Source organism: Zophobas morio, unplaced genomic scaffold (assembly GCF_036711695.1).
Source record: "Zophobas morio isolate AGI-343-1 ecotype UQ-CSIRO unplaced genomic scaffold, CSIRO_AGI_Zmor_V1 ptg000023l, whole genome shotgun sequence".
In the NCBI taxonomy this organism is placed as follows: Eukaryota; Metazoa; Arthropoda; class Insecta; order Coleoptera; family Tenebrionidae; genus Zophobas; species Zophobas morio.
In genome coordinates, this window is record NW_026972128.1 from 13,109,747 (window position 1) to 13,132,977 (window position 23,231).

The 23,231-nt window shown below is 32.7% G+C and overlaps 3 protein-coding genes across 5 annotated transcripts in view; 1 reads left to right on the plus strand and 2 right to left on the minus strand.

Moving 5' to 3' along the window:
- Positions 1–4,118, minus strand: part of LOC135134751 (C-1-tetrahydrofolate synthase, cytoplasmic) — a 20,612-nt gene extending 16,494 nt beyond the window's left edge. Inside the window, exon 1 of the mRNA XM_064063567.1 lies at positions 4,067–4,118. Coding sequence (XP_063919637.1) covers positions 4,067–4,103 — 37 coding nt within the window. The 5' untranslated portion in view covers positions 4,104–4,118. The remainder of the gene's footprint in view (positions 1–4,066) is intronic.
- Positions 1–9,643, plus strand: part of LOC135134755 (uncharacterized) — an 11,746-nt gene extending 2,103 nt beyond the window's left edge. The window contains exons 2-6 of the mRNA XM_064063582.1: positions 7,674–7,817; positions 8,390–8,485; positions 8,538–8,791; positions 8,847–8,998; positions 9,048–9,643. Of these exons, the coding sequence (XP_063919652.1) occupies positions 7,674–7,817; positions 8,390–8,485; positions 8,538–8,791; positions 8,847–8,998; positions 9,048–9,433 (1,032 nt within the window). The 3' untranslated portion in view covers positions 9,434–9,643. The remainder of the gene's footprint in view (positions 1–7,673; positions 7,818–8,389; positions 8,486–8,537; positions 8,792–8,846; positions 8,999–9,047) is intronic.
- Positions 9,590–23,041, minus strand: LOC135134754 (PAT complex subunit Asterix). 3 transcript variants are annotated; one of them, XM_064063581.1, is made up of 4 exons: positions 22,927–23,017; positions 22,552–22,675; positions 14,716–14,831; positions 9,590–9,746 (listed from the first exon to the last, which is right to left on the minus strand). In XM_064063581.1, exons 2-4 carry the CDS (start codon positions 22,667–22,669, stop codon positions 9,648–9,650), a joined length of 333 nt encoding a protein of 110 aa, XP_063919651.1. In that variant the 5' UTR covers positions 22,670–22,675; positions 22,927–23,017; the 3' UTR covers positions 9,590–9,647. The 3 variants fall into 3 exon arrangements, with proteins under 3 accessions (XP_063919651.1, XP_063919650.1, XP_063919649.1); XM_064063580.1 differs by lacking the exons at positions 9,590–9,746; positions 14,716–14,831 and adding an exon at positions 15,785–18,040 and having other exon boundaries at positions 22,552–22,686; positions 22,927–23,041; XM_064063579.1 differs by lacking the exons at positions 9,590–9,746; positions 14,716–14,831 and adding an exon at positions 15,785–18,040 and having other exon boundaries at positions 22,927–23,034.
- Positions 23,042–23,231: the final 190 nt, after the last annotated feature.

Genomic DNA, 23,231 nt, shown 5'->3' on the forward strand with positions numbered 1-23,231 from the left:
AATTTTCAAAATGATAGAAAAATAACGTCCAAAAAAAGCGAAACTTTATTGAGGATTACGCTTCTGGCATACGTCATGTACTTACATTTTCCCAAGTGTATGTAACATCTTTTTAGCAGAAATTGTCTTTATTGCTCCTGATATAATATCCACAGAGTACCTACTTAAAATTAAATATATGAAAATATACTATATCAGTTTCCAAAAATTCGAAAATTAAAAAAGTTACTTTTAACATGTAATTTCGTAATGTCTATAGAATTTAAATAAGTATTATTTATATTTACTTTTTTATATTTTTAAATACTCACTGAGTTCAGAATATTGAAAAAACATTTGGACTAATAAAACATGTAACTTAAAAAAAAATAGTCATGGTTTTCTTGAAATAGGTAGATACTAGTACATGTCGAGTATTAATACATTAAAAATCAATTTAGTTCAATCAACACATGCGTTATTTAAATCATTTAATGGCTATTTATGGTCGTTTTTGATCGCATTGTAATGTTAGATCACTACAACTACAAGTACCGTAGTATAAATCAGTCGGAAAAAATAAGTACAAGTGTAACACGACTTTCTAGGAAAATGGCTGTAAAAGTGTTACCTATATATCCAATGTCATGTTATACTTTAAATAATTACATTATGGAATAATTCGCTCTATATTACACCATCGAAAATACGTAACTATGCCGACAATTAAAATCCATTTATTTCTTATTAATTGAAAGAAACATTAGTCATTAAAATAATTTTGAAATTAATTAAAACTTCTTGTGAACCTATTAAATATATTTGCAGAAATTGTGTACATGACATTAATTTAGAGTATTTAGACTTTTAATTAACTGTTTCATATATATTTATGTGACGGGTGTCTCAGATTTTATTTAGTAGCGCAATATCTCGCTTGTTAATTATTAGATATGCGCATGAAATTAAATTAATTAAATAAAATATAGAATGAACTTAAACTGATCATGAAAACAGATAATAATTTTTAATTTATTCTTACACATTAAGGAATAGGAAGAGTATTGGAATCAATCATCATTTGACACAATAAACTATAGAGATTGCAGAATACTGCAGTGTCTGTCTTTCATCAGTGAAATCAACGTAAATGCAACCCACGCAGTAATATGATGTTCTGATCATTTTTATTGATTTGCAGTTATTGCATTGGAAAGTGAGTTTTACTTTTACATTTTAAAACATAAATTCTTAGTCGGAGGTCTAAAAACTCAGGAATGATAGTTTTTGGCTGTGGTTTTAAAAAACTATGGTGTTTAGTAAAATTTTGACATGATATTCTTAAAACAAGTCACAACAATAAGTCCAATAGTTTCGGAGATTATCAGTCTACTAAAATAGCTAACACAAGATTCGACGGACAGATAGAAACGGAAGACCTACTTTTTCGATGTTGAGTAAACATGAAATTAGCCATTTTCCATATAGACCCTATTACAGAATTTCCCTTGCTTCGGTTCGAAAAGTAAAATAGCTGAACGCTGATATTGAAGAAGTTTGAGAATTACAATATCCATATTGTTTAAAATTTTAGTTATTTATAAAATAAGTGAATTTGTAAAATAACCTACACTCAACTTGTACACAATCACCTCTTCTTAACTTGAGGGCCGAGAAGTCTACTTTCGGAAGTAGCGGTTAACATTCTTGGGAATAAATGCAACAGATAGTAGTTCAGAGTATCTAACTATATGTTCTATTGAGTATACAAAAAATAATATCAGGTTAAAGTACAAAGAAGAAAACCGAAAAGTTTCCCAGAATTAATGTGGTACGTTATTTTGATCCGAAGTAATGGAGCTTCTTTAAACTAGGCGTTTGTACCGTTTTTATTTGTCAAGTGAAGAATATATTATTAACATTCTTCAGTAATACAGACAACAACAAAATCTTGAAACAAGCGTCAAACCGAAATCGCAGCAATTATGTTATGTAAACATAGATAAAAATGTATATGCAATAAAATTAATTATTTGTAAAATAACTAAACAAATTTTAAGATGAAAAAGTGGGAAAATCCTTCACACATAATATTATGTAAATTGTGACCTAACAAAACTACTGTCATTACGTCGTAGTCTTCAAACTCACCTATTATTCTCCTCAAAAGTTTAGCGAATAACGATGACATCTTAAAAAATACCTATTGTTCCATCTTTATTTCAAAACAAATTTACTTTCACCGTAATATCCTGAAACAAGGTAAAATCGGCGGTTAATATTTTCAAGGTTCAACTGGTAGAGGACCGTAGGCGTTATTGCGTGGCAGCGCTACGACTTTTTTATTCATAATAGCCGCAATTCCATTTATCCAAGAAACTTAGAAACAAAAATGAACAGACGAAAGAGTTTATTTAACAAGTGGGGCGTAAAATGTAAATGAATTTGTTGTAGTTAAGTGGTTACCAAAGATTTCCGTCTATTCGTGGGAAAACAAAATTCATTATACATAACTAGATATCTCTTTACTAAATCTTAATATGTACAATAGGTAGTTCATTGGTAGACTGATGCTTTCAAAAACCCACAAATTCCTAATTACTTACAAAAACTAAAATGATTTATGTGTAGTTCTTACTACAATAATGAGCAGAATAATTTTTCATTCTCGGAAACTGTCAAGATTATGCTCTAAAATGAAAAAATAAATTAATTTGAGCAGCAATGTTAAACAATAGATACTTTCTATTTATAAACTAATTACGGCAACCATGACCATGAAAACTAAAACTACTAAAATGCATTGAAAATTATCCTAGCATGTAATAACACGCTTAGAGGTAAATATTACACTTTTTGTAAATGAATAACCACCAGCTGTTGCATACATTGTCAAAAATGAAGCAATTGGCACCAGTTTTGGTAATACTTAGTCAAAAACTATAAATAGTTTAATTTGTTCCGAAAAAACGAACAAAAACATAGGTGAAATCGTTTCAGACATTGAGAAATTATCTCTCGCAAACTAGCAAGTAAGAAATAAAATAAACGCCTAAAAATTCACAGCAAAATTATCAGTGTCAAGTGGTCATTAATCTCTTCACTTAATTTATGACCAGGGTGTACGTGTATCGATATATTAAACTATACACTTTTCAAACAGTGTAGATCATCAGAATAAAAAAACTTCAGTTTTGTTGTACTCGTTAAACTATGAAATATGTACTTCTGTAACAAGAATAAAATCTGTTGTTCACCAGAAATAACAGGGCTTTCACTTATTGTCAGCATATGCTTTATGGAGCAATAAATACAACAATAAAAAATATTTTTAACCAGTCGACTACTGGTTGTTAATAATAACAAGGACATGCATGGTTTTTTTTAATATACTGTGGATAAAAAATAGGTACGTATAGTAGGGAGTTGTAAAAACTGCTTCTATATAGGTACTTACATTATTCTAGCTTAAAATGACCGCATAAAACCCATTATATTTAGCAATACACTTCACGTTAGATTTTTTTGTAATCATATTGATGTTAAAAATGCATCGGTGTTCTGAAGAACTCGATACATGCAGTTTATACATACAATTTATCACAGTCTGTGTGTTTTTTTTTTTTTGTTTCAGCATCTGTTTGAGGTTTTTTGTCTTAGTTTTTTTAACGAGACATAAATAAACGGTACTGATTCCAATAAAACGCAAAACATGTTTTACAATTTTCAGCGAACCAGCTTTTTTTATTATTAAGATTGTTGCCAAATGTTTCATGCTTCCAAAAATAATTGTAGACTATAATCTACAGCTCTGCCGTTAGTCGACTTCAGTAATAAAGAGATCTCGCTGTCTGCAAATTTCAATACAGTCTCGTACAAGTAACAAAGAAATATTTTTTTCAAAAGGAATTTACAGACATTAATACAAAAAAAATGACTTTGTTGAGTACATGATCTACTGAATAACTTTGTTCGAGCTCCGCTTATATTAGTACAAAAAGTTGCTATACAATGTGAATGCCTCAAAGCGGATTCATAAACCACAAGTGCAAGAATATGTTATTTTATAGAATTAAATACTACATACCAGAAACATTTTGAAGGGACGTCATCACATTGTTCATGGGGATGATTAGCGTTTTACCATCTACACGTTATTCCTAACGTACACATAAAATTCGACAACCTTCGGTCTGTTAAAACACCCGATTACAATACTTCCTTAGCTTACGCTCGAGAAGCAAAAATTATTCATAATCCATCATCATCAAATTGTTGGTCACACAAATTTTAATACACAAAAATAGAATTTTAGCAGGAATAACATTTTTTTAAGAAATTGCTAAACTTATGTATCGAACAGAAAACCTGCTTTTAATCTGACATCTCCACGAATTCTCTCATATAAAATGCATCGCTTTATACGCTGCCAACTCAGAGTGGAACCACACACTCGATTTTATTTAATTAGATTTTTATTTACACTTATCTCCATTTTTAACTAAATAGATTTCAAGCGCATAACACAAATACATATATTTTTAACATTAGATTAATTAAGAATTCATGTCGGACTAGACATAACAGTTACATTACTGTCTTATGAATCAACAGCACACCGCAGACGTAAAAGGTAGTACGATATGGGGACACATTCTTGAAAAAAAATTGTTTTAAATAGCATAGCGTCAGATATTTTTATCCACCTGGTTCTTTTTTTGTTACCTCTATAAATTATGATGAAAGTAGAAATGATCTGGAACTATAAGCAAATAATTTGATTAATTTAACAAATCATCTGGTCGATTTCTTTGATAAATTTCTACAGCTTTCTAAGATAAATAAAAATACTGCGAATATGATCGTTATTGATGACTTTAGAAAAAGTGATACTGTGTTAATCCCGTGCAATTTAGAATATTCTTTGTAATATTTAATTAAAGACGAATATCAAATTTAATTTTTTTAATATTTCATATAGCTCTTGTTCTGAAAAGAACAAACACTTCTTGGTGTTTGAGATTTTGCAGATTCATTTATACTTCTTCAGTTCTTAATTAGAATTTCCACAGAGTACGTAACGTCACTACTACTTAATTAACTATCTACAACTTCTCTACGAATTAAATCTACAAGGTGTATATCCAGCGACATTTGGTTGACGGTGAAAGTGTATCGGAATCCAAATAAGACACACAAAATAAGTTATCTTCGTGACTTTCACTATTAATGATCGTAAGTTGAGGTAATAACCTTTATTTTATCATTATATGCGCTTAATTAAATTATTAATTAATAATAAAAAGACACTTATAAAGGAAAAGAAAATCCTCTTACATTTAAAAAACCATCGAACAAATTTTTATAAGAACGCGTATTTTTGCATAAAATTTTAAACCCGCCAACTGCTTAAAAATGGTTAATGATACTAGACAATTTTTACTATAAATTTCAACTTGACGATAAAAATCTTTTTGATTAAAAATCTTTAATGGCAAGGAGTGTTAAGTCTCATGTTATTTGGAAGCCTTTTCCATTTTGAATATTATCGTTTTTTTTTTGTTTTGAGCTGATGTGGTACCTTCTATTTAAATTTTATTCAAACTTGTATGGTACTTACGAGTGCAGTTAAAAAAAATATAGAAAATTAGCTTTCAATTTATTCATCAATTGATTAATCGCCTCCACTTGTGTCAAAAAGTGAAGGGAATTTATTATGAACTTTTAATTTGTAAAGGATTTTGTATTTAAAATGTATTTCTTTTTATAAGGTGACTTTTCATTCAATCTAATGATCATAAATTGTACTCGAACAGGTTGATTTATTGCCTAATTTAAATCTTTAGCATCCTTAAAAAAAGTATAAAGTTAGCTTTATACTTTTAAACACAAACTTAAAAATTGGGACCGTTATTTTATGGAAGTATTAAATTTTTGCAGCATTTTACTATGGACTACAATCACTTTAAAGTTCACCCAAAATTACATAAAAAATGTAAATCGTTATGTTAACTTTGTGTTACTAAATATTACAAATAATGATAATATTAGTAATGAAAGAATATAAATAAATAACTTCTCTTTGACTTTTTATTATACGATTTATTTTTTTTTTTTTTTTTGTATTTGTACTGTCAGGCTTACTAACTCTTAATAAAATGTGTAATGTTTGGAATCCTTTGAGAAAAAATGTCGACACCTTCACGAGATTTTCAGAAATTGAAATTCTATTTTAATATGAACTGTCAAAGAGCGCTATATTTAATCATGGAAAAAAAAGTTTAATAAATTTAGTATATTTTATATATTTTTCACGATTTTTTGGTCTAGCTTTAATAAATAACGAATAACGCAATACAATACATACCCTTCTTTAGTCTCTTTACAAAGTGGATTGTGGTTGACTATGGTAAAGAGGATTTAATGAGAAATTCAAAACTATTGTCTTTAAATTTGCATACAATAAGTTTAGAATATACGTAACAAATTAAAAAAAAACTTAAATGTACTCGTACCTATTTGAGAAAATCACTCAAGCGCATAAAATACTTCCGTAATTCACACTGTCAAAGTCATGGCTAGTTTTATGCAAACAGTTTTATAAATAATTTTTTATTGAAATATTTATTTACACTGTATTGCTTTTAATAGTGATTAACATTATCAAATTGTATCAAATCGCGATAAACCGGACTGGCAGGATTTTGAAAGAAAATGACTTTGAGATATTCAAAAAATAGGCTCAAAATTTTACGATGACGTTATCAAATTTTTGATGGGGATGAACAGACAAGTTATGATTATGTATTATTTTTCGCAGTCATTAGCTCAGTTATTAGAGAGATTATCTATTTAATAAAATCGCTATGACGTCAGACGATAAACCGACGGAAACGGGAGACCGACATTTTCGTATTGTACTGACTGTGAAATGTCGAGAAAATATGAAATTAGAAATTTGTCAGAATGACCCAATTACCACACTTTTCTACCGTATGCTGGGGAAGTAATAAAATGAGGAAGGTCATGATAGCACGAGTACAAAACAGTGTATTCCTTTTGATAACATAACAGTAGACAATACCGAATAATGTAATAAAAAGATAAATGACCTGCAATCAAGGTGAAATTCCATTCTGAAAGTGGAGTGTTCACTCTGAAAAGACTCAGAACTATAACATTCGTTATAAACTGCAAGTTAACTTTAAGTATTGTCTTTGTCTTTTTTTTTAGAATCACCTGCTATTTTAAATGGTGCATGTGTAACTTAAAAATTAATGTCTGTTTCAGACAAAAAACGATAATTTTAACAACAAATTTTATTTAAGAATTGTGAATCTGAAAATTTTCCATAAATTTTGAGATCCAATCTAAATACGTGTGTGAAAATAAAATAAATTTCTTCTTATTAAATGTTTAGCAGTAGTAAATTTCTAAAGTGATTCCCTCGTCTCTAAAGCAGAATAACACAAGTCCAGTTGATTAGACAAATTGTAAAATTTTATTATGCATAAGATCTATTTTAATCAAAGACTTAATTTTAACCGACACTTTACAATAAAACGACGCTTCTTGCTAAGTTATTTAGATTGGTTTTAGTATCTATCTTCTTTGAAAGGTTCTCTTGCCAAAACTTTTCTGAAAATACTATTTACTCATGCAACACTAACAAATTAAGTGTCTCTTTGTTCCAGATCGCGTATTTGATAGCCTTTGCTTTTGAATTATTATGGATTCTGGAGTCCTTGGTGGCCTTGCCAGCAGCAGCAGTCTTGTTATGTGCAGGATATTTCACAATGGCACTATTTGCAGCACTACTAATCCACGGATTAGCAACGGTAATAATAGATTTGTATGCACACGAGATAAAATGCAGATTTTTCTTTAAGCAATCGTGGGTATTGTTACATTAAACATTATCATTACAAGTCTCATTATTGCGATCATTCTTTGACCTTTCTAAAACGACGCTGCATGTCTATCAAGGTTGCGAAAGGTTTGATTGTCGTTTTTGTTAAAATATATCAGACAGTTTATATTCATCTGATCCTGAAGAAAGTTTTCATGTATACATATAAATCTATTAATATAATTTAAGAGTACTTTCTCCATTTCACGAAAAGAACTGAACATAAAACCAGCCCCAAGCCTATTCTATTTTTTGTAAATACACAATACTGGTTAACATAATCGAAAATCACTTTCTACACTAGGTGATAAAACGTTCAACTTGAATAAAATAATTGCTGATCCAAGATATGCAGTGGAAAGTGAAACTGGTAGATATGCAGTGATTAGATTGAGTTTCATTCATAACATTATCTACGCCTAATTAACATTTGAAAAGTGCACTTGCGTTATATTTTCATTAGCTCCAGACTATTAATTATTCACTTTTCTTTTTTAATAGAAAAATACTCTTTGTCTCATCGCCTGGATGTTCTCAGTAACAATATTAACGTTTCCAGAAGCTGGTTTAGTCATTTACATGAGTATCCAATACTGGGTATGTATTCCACACTTAATTTTCCCCTGATTCTCACAATTATTTTTCGCAGCGAATAGAAACCCTGTATGGGGTAACCGAATTAGCTAGTTGGTTAGTTAGGATAATTGTCAATGTGATACAGTTAATTTTAATCCAGTCCTTATATACGTCATGGAAAGATGAAGAAGTAGTTGAAAAACGATTGAGGGATTTAAATATGACAGCCATACCTATACCAAGGGAATCGTTACCACAATTAAATAGTCAGTATTACCAAAACAATGCTTACGACAATTCAGAAGAAATCAATATGACACTCAAAAGGTATACAACAATAGTGGATGAGTCAGTAAATATATACTTACGAATATTTCTTCAGAGCGACGTCAACTCCCCATATTTGGAACGGCTCTATACCTAATAATTTAGCGTCCATGCAGTTCGATGGATTTCAGTTTTGTACCACGCAAAGCGAATTCAATGCTAGCATCTTTATGCCGAATTTCATAACTAATGAAATGAATCCAACAAGTAAGTATTAAGATTTTACCTACGTCTTTACTAATTACTTTTATTACAGGTAAAAAAGCTCAGTCGATGATGGATCTACGAATATTAGATGACTCTCAAGATAAAATCAATTATCCATCGATTCTCGCAAATAAAACCGTAATAGAAGCAGACGGCACCAATATGTCAAATTTTGATTTCAGTCAGCCGAGGCTACAGAAATATGCATCCGTAGATGCATTAAATGACATCAATAAGTCAAGTCATGTGATTAAAAATAGAACAGGGTTCTATGCCCAACCGATTCCCAACTACGGTGTTCCAATTTACTACGGACCTCTGGATGGACCCGATTTTCTCATCTATAAGAAGCAATTAGATAAATTAAGCAGCAAAAACTCGCTAAGTAACGCTTCCGCTGATGATGTGCAGAAATACAGAGACGTTGCGTTGTAACACCAAAAGCCATAATTGGTGTGAATATTCATTGATTAATGTACATCAGATTGTGCCATTTTTAACACGAGTTGGGTCTGTTTACTTATGAACAAAGAAATTTGCGTTACAGGGGAATGTAATGTTCAAAAAGGTAAAGACGGTTGTTAAAATAAATTATATGTTTGTATATAATATATTATGTTTATTAAATTTTACTTTTTTTTACAACGTTTTAATTTACTGCTGCAGCCCATGGTGGTGTCATTGGTTGCGGATTTTGCAAGTAGGACATAACTATTGCCGATATGGACAGCATAAAGGAGCTTAAAATCTGAAAATAGTTTATTATTACTAACACTGATGCATTTGTCTCTGTGATTGTAAGAGAAATTTAATCTTTTAAAAGTCAGCGATTAAGTTAGTATTGCATTTGGTTTTGTAAATTTTATTGATAGATTTTGGTAAGTGATGGACCTTAAATTAATGTTCTTAAGTTAAAAGCGTCGTCCATCTCGAAACTGAACTAAAAAATGACAATAACATGATAAAATATTTGCAATTACGAATAAATAGTGCAACACTGCTTTTAGTTGCATGAATTAGTCTTCTGAAGAAATAAGAATTTAAGAAGATAAATTTATCTTTTCTGATCATTACTTAGTTGTGTCGATGTATTGAAAATAACGCTACTTAGTAGTCCGAACTGTGTGTACATGTACAACTTAGTATTTATTTTTGTGAACTGTAAAATCGTCTACAAAGTGAATACCCAGCTCACTAAAGTATATGTGAAACCTCTACAAATCAGTAGCGGCTCGCGACTATTTAAGTCGGTGAGGCTCATCCAAGATGGTTATTGGGGTACCGCCGAATACTATTTAATATATAGGTATTCCTACATTATTATAATTTGTCGCGATCAATTGAGGCTTTTAACAATTAAAGTAACTAATAATAAATTAATTCGGAACTGTTGTTGAAAACTTAATTTTTGTATATTAAATCTATACGTCTATCTTTTAATGTGGCATATTTATTTATAATTTCGTCATAAAAGTCTGGTTTTCTGCTCAATTCATTTACTAAGCATTTTTCTATTGACATTAGTGCGAGTCCAGATAAACGTTCTTGTGACATGGTGCTTCTTAAATAAGTTTTAATACGTTTAAGACAGGAAAAATTTCTTTCTGCAACTACGCTGGTTGCTGGAATTGTTACTATTAAAGATAGCAGTTTATTAACTTCAGGAAAAACGTCTTCGAACTCTTTATTAATAATATTTAAACTACGTTGTATATCACTATTTTGGAATTGATCATCATAATATATATTTGATAATTCATTTAATAAACGATCTTTTTGAAAAATTTTTGGGTATGTTTTCATTAATGAGTTCAGTGCTTCATACGGAAACTCGTTGCGATAATCAATATATTTGGCAGAATCCACAAGAGACAAAAATTCTAATTTATTTAGGTCTGTAAATCGCACGTCTAACTGAAATGTGATACAATCTAAAATTTCATAAAATAAAATGCGGTAAGTTGTAATTAACTCTGCTTCATCAGTTACTTTCCCACGTTTGTTTGGAATACCAGTCCTCAACTTTGCACACTCAAAAATTGTAGTAAAAGTTATCTCGTTCCTCAGTGACTTAATGCGTGAAACAGCCATATTTATCTGAGAAAAACAGTATTTCACATCTAAAACTTTTTTCTGCAGAATTATGAACAAGGGATCAGTTATTATAAAAATGTTATTATAAATTACAGTGAAAATAGCAAAATCAAAGTCCTCAAAACATTTCAAGAAACCCTGAGCCTTTGTAATAGACTCTATTCCAGAGGACTTGTCATTAACAATCGTTTCAAAAACAACCTTAAGCTTATCCCACTCTTGATGAACCAAGTTAACAACTTTTGAACGTGTGCACCAACGGGTTTCATTAGCCTGCGGTATACTTCTTTTTAAAATGTTATTTAAAGTAAATGTTCTTTTTGGAGATTGATTAAAAAAAGCCGGAATACCTAAAACTGTTGCAAAAAAAATTCTAGCTTTGGAAATTCCATTAGTCCCTTGCTGCAACACTAAATTTAATCTATGGGCCGCACAGTGAGTAAACAAAGCAGAAGGAACCAGAGATTTAATTTTACTTTGGAGACCGTTTAATTCACCCGACATCACACTAGCTCCATCATAACATTGAGCGATTAATTTATTTTCAAAATCAAATGGTTTCAAAACGTTTATTAACAGTTCAAATAAAGCATTGGCCGTCCGGTCAGCACTTACATCATGGAATCCTAAAAACCGTTCTTTTAATTCGCCATTACAATTAACAAATCGCAGAGTAATTGAACACTGGGACTTTTCAGATATATCTGTAGTATCATCAGCTATTACAGCAAAAAATTTGGAATTATTTATTTCTTTTTTGATAAAATCATTCAAATATTCTTCACAACATGAAATTAATTCATTCTGAATAGTTTTCGATTGACCGGTAAAAATGTGACTAACTTTTTTCGCATGTTCATTTAATTCCGAGTTACGTTTAATCATGCAGTCAAAAATTTCTCTGAAGTTACCGCGATTAGCCGAATGGGTGGATTCATCATGTCCACGAAATGACAGTTCTTGTTTTCCTAATAGCAAAGTTACATCAATTAGGTAAGTTAGCAGCTGCCGATTTTTCCTAACGTTTTCGTTGTATAAAATTTTATTTATGCTTGCATGTTCTTGCACAGCATCGGATATTGTTGACGTGTTTCGTTCGACGCGCTTAAGGCCCATACAATTTTTAATGTGCTCTTTGGAATCATTATGTAGCTTTGTACTTCGCGAGATGTTTTTTAAATCAAAATAACCAGTGGTATTCCATACATTTTTAACATTACCTAATAATAAACAAGGCCAACAATACAGTCTGTTAGTGCATCTACTACCGCATAACCACTTGTGGCTTTCGTACCATGAAAGCTGAAATGTTCGGCAATAGGTACGTTTTTGAGTTACGTTTTTCTCTAGACAATTAATTTCGATCTTATGCGTGGGCCGATACTGTAAAATTTCCCGTTTCTCACTTTCACTTCGCCTTGAAAAAGGCGTTTCGAGCAGAGACATAACAATGTCGTGTTGGGGATTCATTTCAAAGTAAACGAATAGTATACACTGGAAAGATCCTACCTTTGATTTAAATGCCTTGACTTTGGACAACCTGTATCTACCTGAGTACACCGTACACCTGTGTAAACCTGTTGGTTCGAAAGTAGCGACCAACACACGCACAGCACCGTAAAATAAGCGGGAGAATGCTTTAGAATCTTGCAAAGATGCAACTTGCTCGTGATAATCACGAATGGTTTTAGAACCGACGATGGAGTGGCCGAACATTTCCGAACAAGTTTTATCTTGTTTTTAAGCTCAAAGACGACAGCCTCATTTCAGCATACTAAAACATATCTGCGCGTGCGTCACCAATGTACGCTGCATGCGAAAATAAAGGTAGAACTGAACCGCAAAATTCTGAGCCTCTCGTATCAATAATTTCGAATTTGCGGGACAAAAATCAGTGAAAAATATATTTTTTTTTGTATAATACGTGACTTTATTAATATTACGAAGCTGTATCTGAATTTTGGATACTGATAATTATGATGTCTTGTTGCATAGGTGAGGCTCAGCCTCACTTGCCTCACCTGGCGAGCCGCCTCTGCTACAAATGTAAAATTCTATGAACATACATACAATTCTCTACATTTAATGTGGTTTACAGAACTTAGAAAAATAGAGGTATATCTATAACACCAAAAAAAAGCTAAACAGTTTTAAAGGGGACACAATAGTTTTACTAAAATTACAGTATGTATTGGAATCAAATAGATAAGTATATATTCGTCAAAACACAAGCAGATATAAAATCTCTCAACTATTATTGCTTATGGATAAGGTATGTACAAATTACAACCACCTCACTAATTGCTCTCATGATGATAATATCGTATATAATCATACTTAGTTCATGAGAGCTTTGTTGTACATACAAAATTTTCTTCAATTTTTTTCTGTTGTTAAAAAAGAATTACAGTGATTTGCAACACCAAAAATATACCGACAAATGTGTGATCAACCAAAAACGTCTTTAAGTTGGCGTTTAACGAACAAATTATCTTTCGTCCCCCATTATGCGTAGGAGACAACCAAAAAGGACAATTTGCTCGTCGAACGCCAATTTGACGACGTGTTTTATTGATCGCACCTTAAGTGTGCAGTGGAACAATCACGATCAATGCAAGCCAAACTATTTGAAACTTTCACAATAACTTTTAGCAGTCGGTGAAGACAAAATAGGTATTACGACAGAAAGATACGTTTGCATATTTACAAACATTTCTAACAACCAAAGGGCTTGCTTAAATCGGTACATAAAAATTTGAAATATCTTGACATGGGCAACTTAGCCAAGATCTGCACTTTTTTAACAATTCTAACAGTATTGATTTGTTAACCGTTTAATCCAAGAATTTTTCATCAACAGGACAACCACGGTGCCTATCTAAAGACCTAATTGTAAACTTGCGTTTGTTTCCCTAAAATGTCATTACTTATCTAGGGGAAGGAACTTTTTACTACTGACGAAACAAAATTCTACACACTACTCAATGAGAAACAACGTTAATGGCAATAGTTCCACATATACTTACTTGTTTTAAGAATCTTGGCGTCATACATGAAATTTTGTGTTCTTGCTAAAGCATCAAGTTAGCAGTTTATGAGGCGCTTGTGTGATTTCAACAGTGACATTATCATAAGAGATAATTAATGTTGAGAAAATAGAGCTTCGTGTGCTACATCGCTCTAAGCTCACTGTGTCATACTCAAACTTTGAATTTTACCACGATACTTACGATTTATGTGTAATATTTCCGTTCTTACCTCAAAAAAGTAAGTATTCTTACGCAACTACCCTGGGAAAAAGCGTTCCATAGGAATGGTATATAGAGTATCAGAGAGGTAATTAACTGTCACTAACCTCAATAACATTATTATGATTGCTTTGAGAATTAGTAAAACTAGTACATTATTTTTGAAAAGGTAGAACAAAGAAAAAAGGAACGAACTATCAAGTAAAAGTGTACGTAGCAATCTTTTAGAAAATTCCAGTTTAACATATAGTACAAATTTCAGTTTTTTCAAGTCACTTTTTTTTTGTATGTATGAGTTTAACTTTTTTTTTCTTCCCAGAGCTTACCAAAATTGCCGTTAGACCGTAAACACCTTGACGCCTAGACATATTTTACCTGTTTCGTGTCATCCGACAATCGCGAGTTGGCGAAGCTAATGCATGAACAATACAAAGCCACCCAGGCACACCATTTCAGTCTCATCATGAGACCGCACATGCTGAAAATCATTCCTAAAATAAAAACAAAATTATTTTAATAATATTTATTATATGTTATATATATTCTGTAATAAGTGTAATAAAATTATGAATGTTTTGTAACTTTATTACAAAATTAAGGTTACTCCTTAGGAACATAATTCTCTAGCAGTAAATAAACAAACTGATTTCACAAAATAACTGTCTTTTAAATAAAGTATATTTCTGTAATAAAGCCTCAAAACACATGATTAGTTTGCAAATGAAATGAATACAATGGTACTTGAATAAAAAATAAATAATTCATACAACACAACAAAAATTACAAAATTCACAAAAAAAAACGAAACTGGACGTAAAAATAATAATAGTTCCAATGTGTTTCTTCACATGAAGACGCATAAAAAATACACTTACAGTATCATTCGTACAGTCCAGTTATCTCAAACAATCAATTATTCCTTTACATTCTTTACAGAAAGAAACAATTTTTATCGTTAACACAGCCATAATCTTCTACGTTCTCCATAAACTTTTCAGATTTACTAAAATTTCCCTAGTACATCTATATCATGTTGAGACATGTAAAGAATTCATAGGTATAGTGAGCTAACTACACTATAGAATCTCACACAGAATCATACACTTGAAAACAAAACTGTGGCCTGACAGGGCTAAATAAAATGAAGCCTTATTAGATGAGTATACATTACGATAATCTACACTAGAGGACAAATATTCCACTACAATGATTGATAATAATTATCCTAATTTAAATTGGATTATTACAAAAATAGTGATATTGTAACAGTAGCAATTTAAATTTTATGCAACGAACAAAAAAATGATGTAAATCACAGTTTCAAATAGCACCAAATTCAAAAAAATTTGGCTTAATATTCTCCTCATTTTTAGTCCTATACCTGGCCCCAACCCTTGACATACTTTTCAATTAAATAATTTTGTAAATTTAAAATATACTGAAGCCGAGGCGCAAGGGACCAGTTTTATTTACATACTTTACAAAATTTTACATAATTAATTTACATTTTCATTCTACAAGATCAGCCAATCAGAACTCATTAATACGCCTCAAAATAACACAACGAGCGAAGCTCCTCTGCTGGGAAGCAAAAGCGTATTTCCAATTGTAACATAACCAAAGAGTTCAACTCCATACATATCAGAACATGGCAGTGTCACACGGAAAATAGCGAGAAATAAAGCCGTAACCGTAACTGAATCAATCACCACAGTTACAAAAGTTTCAGGCGTAAACAAATACTTCACCAATACTAAGACAGAACAAAACCGTCGTCACAAGAAAGCAACCAAGGCCATAATGAAGTCTGATATCAAAGTGCAAAAGTTCGAGTATTAGCAGAAGGGTATATCTAGTCGCACTCTTGCTCCCACGACACTAAACACGACACGAAATTCATGCTTCAACATAATCTACTGCTGATTGGTTTCGTTAGGCGCGGTACTTGTGGTGGTAGTGGTTGTCGGGTTCACCATGGGTGCTGACGTAGTCATTATGGGAGTCGCGGCCCCCGGAGCTTGGTTTTTCGGAATCTGCGATCTAAGAAAATTATTTTCGGTTTCTAATTGTTGTATCTTCTCCATAAGCTCGGCGATCTTCTCTTTCAGTACTTCCACTTCCTCCCGTACCGTGTACATCAAGTGGCTCTTAACTAAATCCATGGCTTGCTCGATTTTATTATCGATTGCGTTAACCACGGGATTTGTCTTTGAGGGATCGTCGGGATTGTCCGAAGCCACTTCCGTTCCGCTCGTCGCCTCGTTAACGGTGTCCGCCGAAGCGTCTGGATTTTCCAATACCGTTAAACTATTGACGTTCATGTCGAACTGAGGATTCGTATACACGTTATTCGCTTGCCCCTTGTCGAGCATAGAAGGAACTGAAACCACTTGCGGTGCCTGATTTTGGTCGAAAATGGCCGGAGTCGGGACCACTTTCGGCGCAGTCTGATTTTGGTCAAAAACTTGAGTATTTTGTACAACGTTCTGTTGCACTTGGTTAGAATTTGGGGTCTGATTCGGGAGCTGTTGAAAGTTAGTATTCTGTTGATACTGCTGATTCTGAATGACAGGAACTGATTGAGATTGGGTGCTGTTTTGTACAACTGGTATTTGGTTTTGGATGGGCTGGGAAATCTGCGACTGGCTGACGACGGGCTGTTGCACGCTGGTGTTCAGGATCACGCTCTTCGCGGCTTGCGTCGGCAAGCTGCTCGAGGTGACTTGCTGTTGCTGTTCGTTTGGCTGAGGAAACGCGTGTCCGTTGACCATCGGGGCGGTCACGTTGGGTTGGCCGGCGTAGGTTTGGCTTTGCTGGAAATTGGCGGGCAGCTGCACGGTCTGCGACGTCGGAACGAAAGCGCTGCCTTGGTTCTGGAGGATGTTAGCCGGGACGTACTGAACGTTCTGGTAGTTGGGTGGTATGGCAAATCCGGAATTCTGCACCACCCCCGCTGCGAAGTAAGGCTGCGAGGCGTTGATGAACTGGGCCTGCATGCTGCTGGGGACTCCCGTCGCGTTCACCAGCTGCTGGGGCAGCGTCTGCGTCTGTATGTTCGCTCCCGGGGGGTAGAAGTACTGCGTCTGTGGGATCATCTGCGCTGGCACGTTGGAAAAAAACTGCGTTCCGTTGGTGAAACCGCTCTGCAGCAGCATCTGCTGGATCTGCTGCTGGGGCAGGCTCTGGGTCTGCAGGTACACCCCGCCGGCCGGCACGGAGATGCTGCCCGTCGACTGCGTCACCTTACTCGGCTGGGTGGCGGGCGGCGGCGCCTCGTCGACGTAGTCCATGCATTTCCATCTGCCCCTTTTGAACGGTTCCAAGCTCGCAATTTTGACGACCTTAAAGCGGTCGTTTCGGCTCGGCGTCGAGTGCAAGTCTTTAGCGTCGTCCGGGGGCTGCTTGGCCGTCGTGTCTATTACCGTATCTGTGGATATGGTGACGGTTTCTGTGGGTAAGTCTGCGATGCTGACGTTCGTTGGAATTATGGCGACGCCGTATTGAGGGCTGGTGGGTATCACGTTGGTGGTGTTCGAGTTGGGGGCCGTTTCTTCGGCCTGGGCTTCTTCAGCCGTATGGTGGGCCTGTAGATTCGATTCAGGAATCGTCGCCGTGGAGACGTTTACGCCACTGACGCCGTCCACCACGTGTTTGTCTGCCGTTGCCTCTGTTGCTGCATTTGCCGTGGTCGCGCGTTGACCTACGGAATGCAAACATTAGAAGACATTCTTAATCACGTGTTACCCACTCACACTCAATATGGCCACTTTTTAAAACTACTATTAATGATACGCGCAATTTCACCGAGGTCGGTTTGTCGTTCTCAAAGTACACTTTCGATTTTACGACACTTCTCGATCGATGTTTACAAAAGGACGAGAAAGTAATGAATTTTCTAATTTTAGTCGTCTCGGACTTGATTTGACTCAAAATAGAACGGAGATAAAGATAATTGTAAACCTTACTACATTAATATTAATAGAACCCGTTTGCTTACGTGCGAGTACTTATTTACATTCATTTAAATGAAGATTCATCGCTTCAGCCGATTAGACAACAAAAGCCGAACTTTAGATATTAAAACGCAAGACGGAAATGATTTGTGGTTAAATATCTGACATATTTTTCGACAAAACGGGTAGTGCTGTGTAATAATCAAACAAAAAAGTACTCAAGGAGTGTCAAGGATAGCATCATGTTGCAAATAGCTCGATAAAATTAGTCATAATTGAGCAATTGAACAATAAAGTCAATTTTCCTTTATAGCGGCACAAGTGACTCGTCTGTGTGATTTGAATAAATAATATTTCAATGTATTTGTAAAATAAAATAAAATACGATCTTAAAAAATGTAGACTAGGATGGACAAGTAAGGTATACTTATTTTACACAAAGAAATTCGTTGTTATAAAAGTCGATATACACTCGTGCACAATGTTGTCTCCACAACACCTATCCTTTTAAAAATGATCACATAAATACTACACATTCACTGGACTAAAATGATATTTTTATCATAACAAATACTATTAAATATAAATATATTTCGATTTTTAATTAAATTACTAATTTATCTTAAAGTTATCAGCAAATAAAATACTCTCTGCGTAGATTGTTCAAAAACTTCGAATTTTCCACGATTCACGAGTCAAGATTTTTTACACTGTTACGTTATGATTCATACAAATATTAAACTAGTGACATGAACGCTATTATTACACAAAGTTCACACAATTGTTACATAAAGGGTATATCAAAGTGGAGAAAAATTTAACGGCGAATAACACGCCCGCATTTTTTTACATAGAGAATGTTCAAAAAATGGCGCACCAAAGCTTATAAATAATTTAAAAAATCCTTTTATCGAAATGCAAAAGTTTGATACTCTTTTAGAAATTTCACCATACTGTAATTCACTACTTTTTGTTGGGTATCTGAAATCGATTAGACTTTCATTACTCAAAATAATTTTAGAGGCATTCCATAGATGTTTTTCTATAACATTACAAAAAACTTAAACGTTGTTTAGGATCGATCTGACAGTGGCTAAGTTTTCACGTTTTTTTTTTATCTATCTACTGCGATATTTTGTTTCTGTAAGTGAACATCACATTGACAAAGAATTTTTTAAATATTTTCTTTGAACTTGGACTGTGAATTTAATCATGTATTGTTGAATTGGTGCGCCATTTTTTGAACACCTGTAGATGTTGGAAAGTCTCAATAAGCAGTCTAGAAAATAATTCTTACTTCTGCAATTTTGATCAAAATTGGTAAAAATAAATTATCGTAAAAATGGGTACCAATGCAAAATGTTCAAAACCTAAAAAACTTTATAAACAATAATAGAATACATTTTTTATTTTATTTGCACAACTGCATCATCGTGTTTTGCGACAAAGCTCAAACTCTGTGCATTTAAACAGACAGATCATAAAAGTGCTATTACAAGAATACAAATTTCGTAAACATAATGTTTATGCAAAAATCTGAAAAACTACTACATCAAGCAACATCTACTTTACTTCGAAGCAATTGTATAAAATTAAAATAAAAAAAAATGGAATTAAAACGCATGTAAAAAAATTATTATGGAAATACAGATCAAAAATGAGTTTCACTTGTAGAACTTGCAGCGTTCTACATTTTACCAATTAAGGAAGAATGGTGTATGTGCGAGACAGATACGTATTATTTAGCAGACTCTACACAGTTTTGCACTATAAATCATTATAAAGCCAGAAAAATTGGTTTCAATGCAAATATTTTGAACGTTACGAAATGTCACAAGTCATAATTAATTTGACAAGAGCAAGCGGGAATTAATCGAACAGGAGGCGGGGTTTTATCGATCAGGAAGCAAGCATTTATCGCTTTAAAACTGGATGGCGATGTTTATCGACACATAAGTGGAACAACCTTTTGTGTATAAAATTAATAGCCAACATTTAAATAACAACTATGACTTACTTCGGACTAAATCGCTCCGACTGATTTTGTAAAATTTGTTGCTAGAACTTATTTATCAATTCGTCTTTGACAAATTATTTTATTATTACAAATAGATACATGATTCTGGCTTAAATTGGGCATTTAGTTTGTCGGCTCACATAAAACAGGAATAATGGTGTAATTATCAATCTGATTGTGAAACAAGTAATTTTGGTGGTGGGCAATGTAAAAAATTAGCAGTATAATTTACAAACTGTAAATATTTGGAAGAACCTCACAAAGTTTTTCTTATAACATATAATTTGTTTTTATTTATTAAAGACCTACAAACACCGCAATGGAATGGAAAGTACATGTGGTGACGCTGCAAAAATTTAAAACGGAAGGTTTTGTTAGATTTAGATTTCATTGTAGATGCAGTCAAGTGCGTGGGTGTGTGTTGAAAAAATTGTAATATAATATTTTACTGACAGTACTGAGAAAGGCAACTTTCTTTGTTTTTGTAAGATCATAGTCAATGTATACATTTTTTTTGATACGCTCTGGTCTGTTTGCAATTAAAGTGTCATTCCAGCAACTCACCAACATAAATAAATTAATGGCGATTATTTAAAAATGTGACGCTTGAATTAGTGATAAATTATGTTTAAGATAATTATATAACAGTTGCAGGCCTCATAACATTCTGTATGAATCAAACGGAATTAATAAATGTGTGTACAAAGATGCACTTTTTTACTTCTCACTGCGATTTCGTCAACAGCGATTGATGCAAATTCGTTAAACTAATTTTAAAAATTTTTAAATAATTATTGTGTGAACATATATTTTCTGTTGCCAACTCATTCAAAATTTCATAATACAACGTGGCAATAGTGTCCATTGTGTTTACTCTGAATAAAATCTTTTAGTTACTTTTTCCTTACAGTCTTGAAGAAAGGCATGTTTTTTTTTTGTTTTCCGGAAAACATGGATGCGACCAATTTAATTCTAAAAATTCTGACTGATTTTATCTCAGCATTGGTAGGATAAATATTGAATTATTCCCAACTGGTTATACAATGTGTCAAAATTATAATACTGTCGCAATTCTTTGGGTTTATTCAACTGCAGTACCACAAACATAAAAGCTATTTTTAATTAGTTTTGTTCTGTCTACCGGTGTTTTTTTTTATCCTAGTATCATGGTTTGTTAGAGTTTGGAATAGCGAATACTAAGTTTGTTTTCTTACAGACGCCATTTTTAAAGTGGAAAACATTTCCTTTTTTGTACTCTGTTTCACATGTTGCAGAAAAATGTTTATCTATAGTAATTCCTTATGTATTGCGAATTTTTGGTTCATATAGAAAGTAGGTTGTGGTTAACGATCGATAACGATCAATAAAGTAAATTAAAGCAAGGTATCAAAGTGAAACTGTGAATTTTTTTCTTTTACTCTGTAAAAAATCAAATGTTGTATAAAGGGCTTTTATACTTCCAGGTCGTCATATTTTGCAGTATTTTAAGATCAAACTAAAATTTATTATCTGGGAAACAGTTAGAAAAAGTTCACCACCACGTATAATAATGCCCTACATTTGTAGAACCAATCTAGAAATTTCGCCCAAAGTATAAAATGAATGTATGATAAATAGATACTATATAAAACATAGTTTGCTTATGATATCTTAACAGAAAATGTTTAAAACCGGCATTATTCTTTATTCTCAAAAAATGTAACTTGGGCACTTTTTACACTGTACCCTCATACTGCAAACTGTACATTGACTGTTTACCTTTAACTGACGCAATAATATGTAACTTTACACACATTTTTTGAAGAAAAAAGAAAATGAATAATCTTTTTGTTTACGTGGGCATGCTAAGGTCTTTATAAATATGTCTTAATAAGAAAGAATGTCAATTTCAAACCAAAGTAAATAAAACTAAATTGTGCATAATAATAAAATTTTTTGTTTTGTGTATTTATTCAAATCTAAAGAAAAACAGTAGAAAACATTTTAATAGTGTCCTTCGACAGATAAACACGTCAACAACTATTATTAACGCTTCCTAGTGTTTTTTCACATTGAAAATTCAAAACAAATTGTATTAAAACACATTCAATAGAAACTTAAACTTATGGGTTAAGCAAAACAAAACAAGTTGTACCTAATATTTCATTGTTGTTTAACAATTCGAAGCAAATGTTTGAGATAACTGGATGATTAAACAACAAAAGCATCTGAAGATTTGCGCTTGCAAAATGTAAAACATACCTAAAATGTTCATATAATCAGGTGTGAGATCTTCCCCTTGTCCATTAGCATTCGCAGTTGGTGGCTTATACCTCTGTACTTTATCAGGTCTTCGAGGATCGACATTGCCAGGAAGCATTTTGACCTGTAAATAAACTTCGATTATTTCAAGTCAAGAGATGATTACTGCGGAATATTCATTCAAGTCAATAACAATGCACAAATAACGATATTAAACGAAGAGACCCCAACACAGAGCTGTCAAACATTAGATGAAATGGCGATTTTTAGAGATACTAGGGCAATAAACCCTTAGAATTTTGAAACATTAGCGAGACCGTCACTTAAATAAACTGATTTCATTGTTATTAACTTGTAATCGTCAATAATACTCACTATTTTTGTTATAATACAGTCTATGAAATCACAATGGCGACAAGCACAACCTATGCGAATTAATAAATGTCATAAGACAGTGGCGTAGGTTGTCGTTGTTTTTGTTATTTGTGAAGCTGAATTTCGTGTTTTTAAAATTATTCGTATCATTACATAAAGTGCATGAGAAAATTTAGATAATTTATATTTCAGTTGTATTAAATTCAAACGGTTTATTTACAAATTAAGAAATCTTTGAACTTACTTAAGAAACACATAGGCGTGCGCGTCTGCGAAGTTTTCAACTTCAAGGTTGAATTATTTTT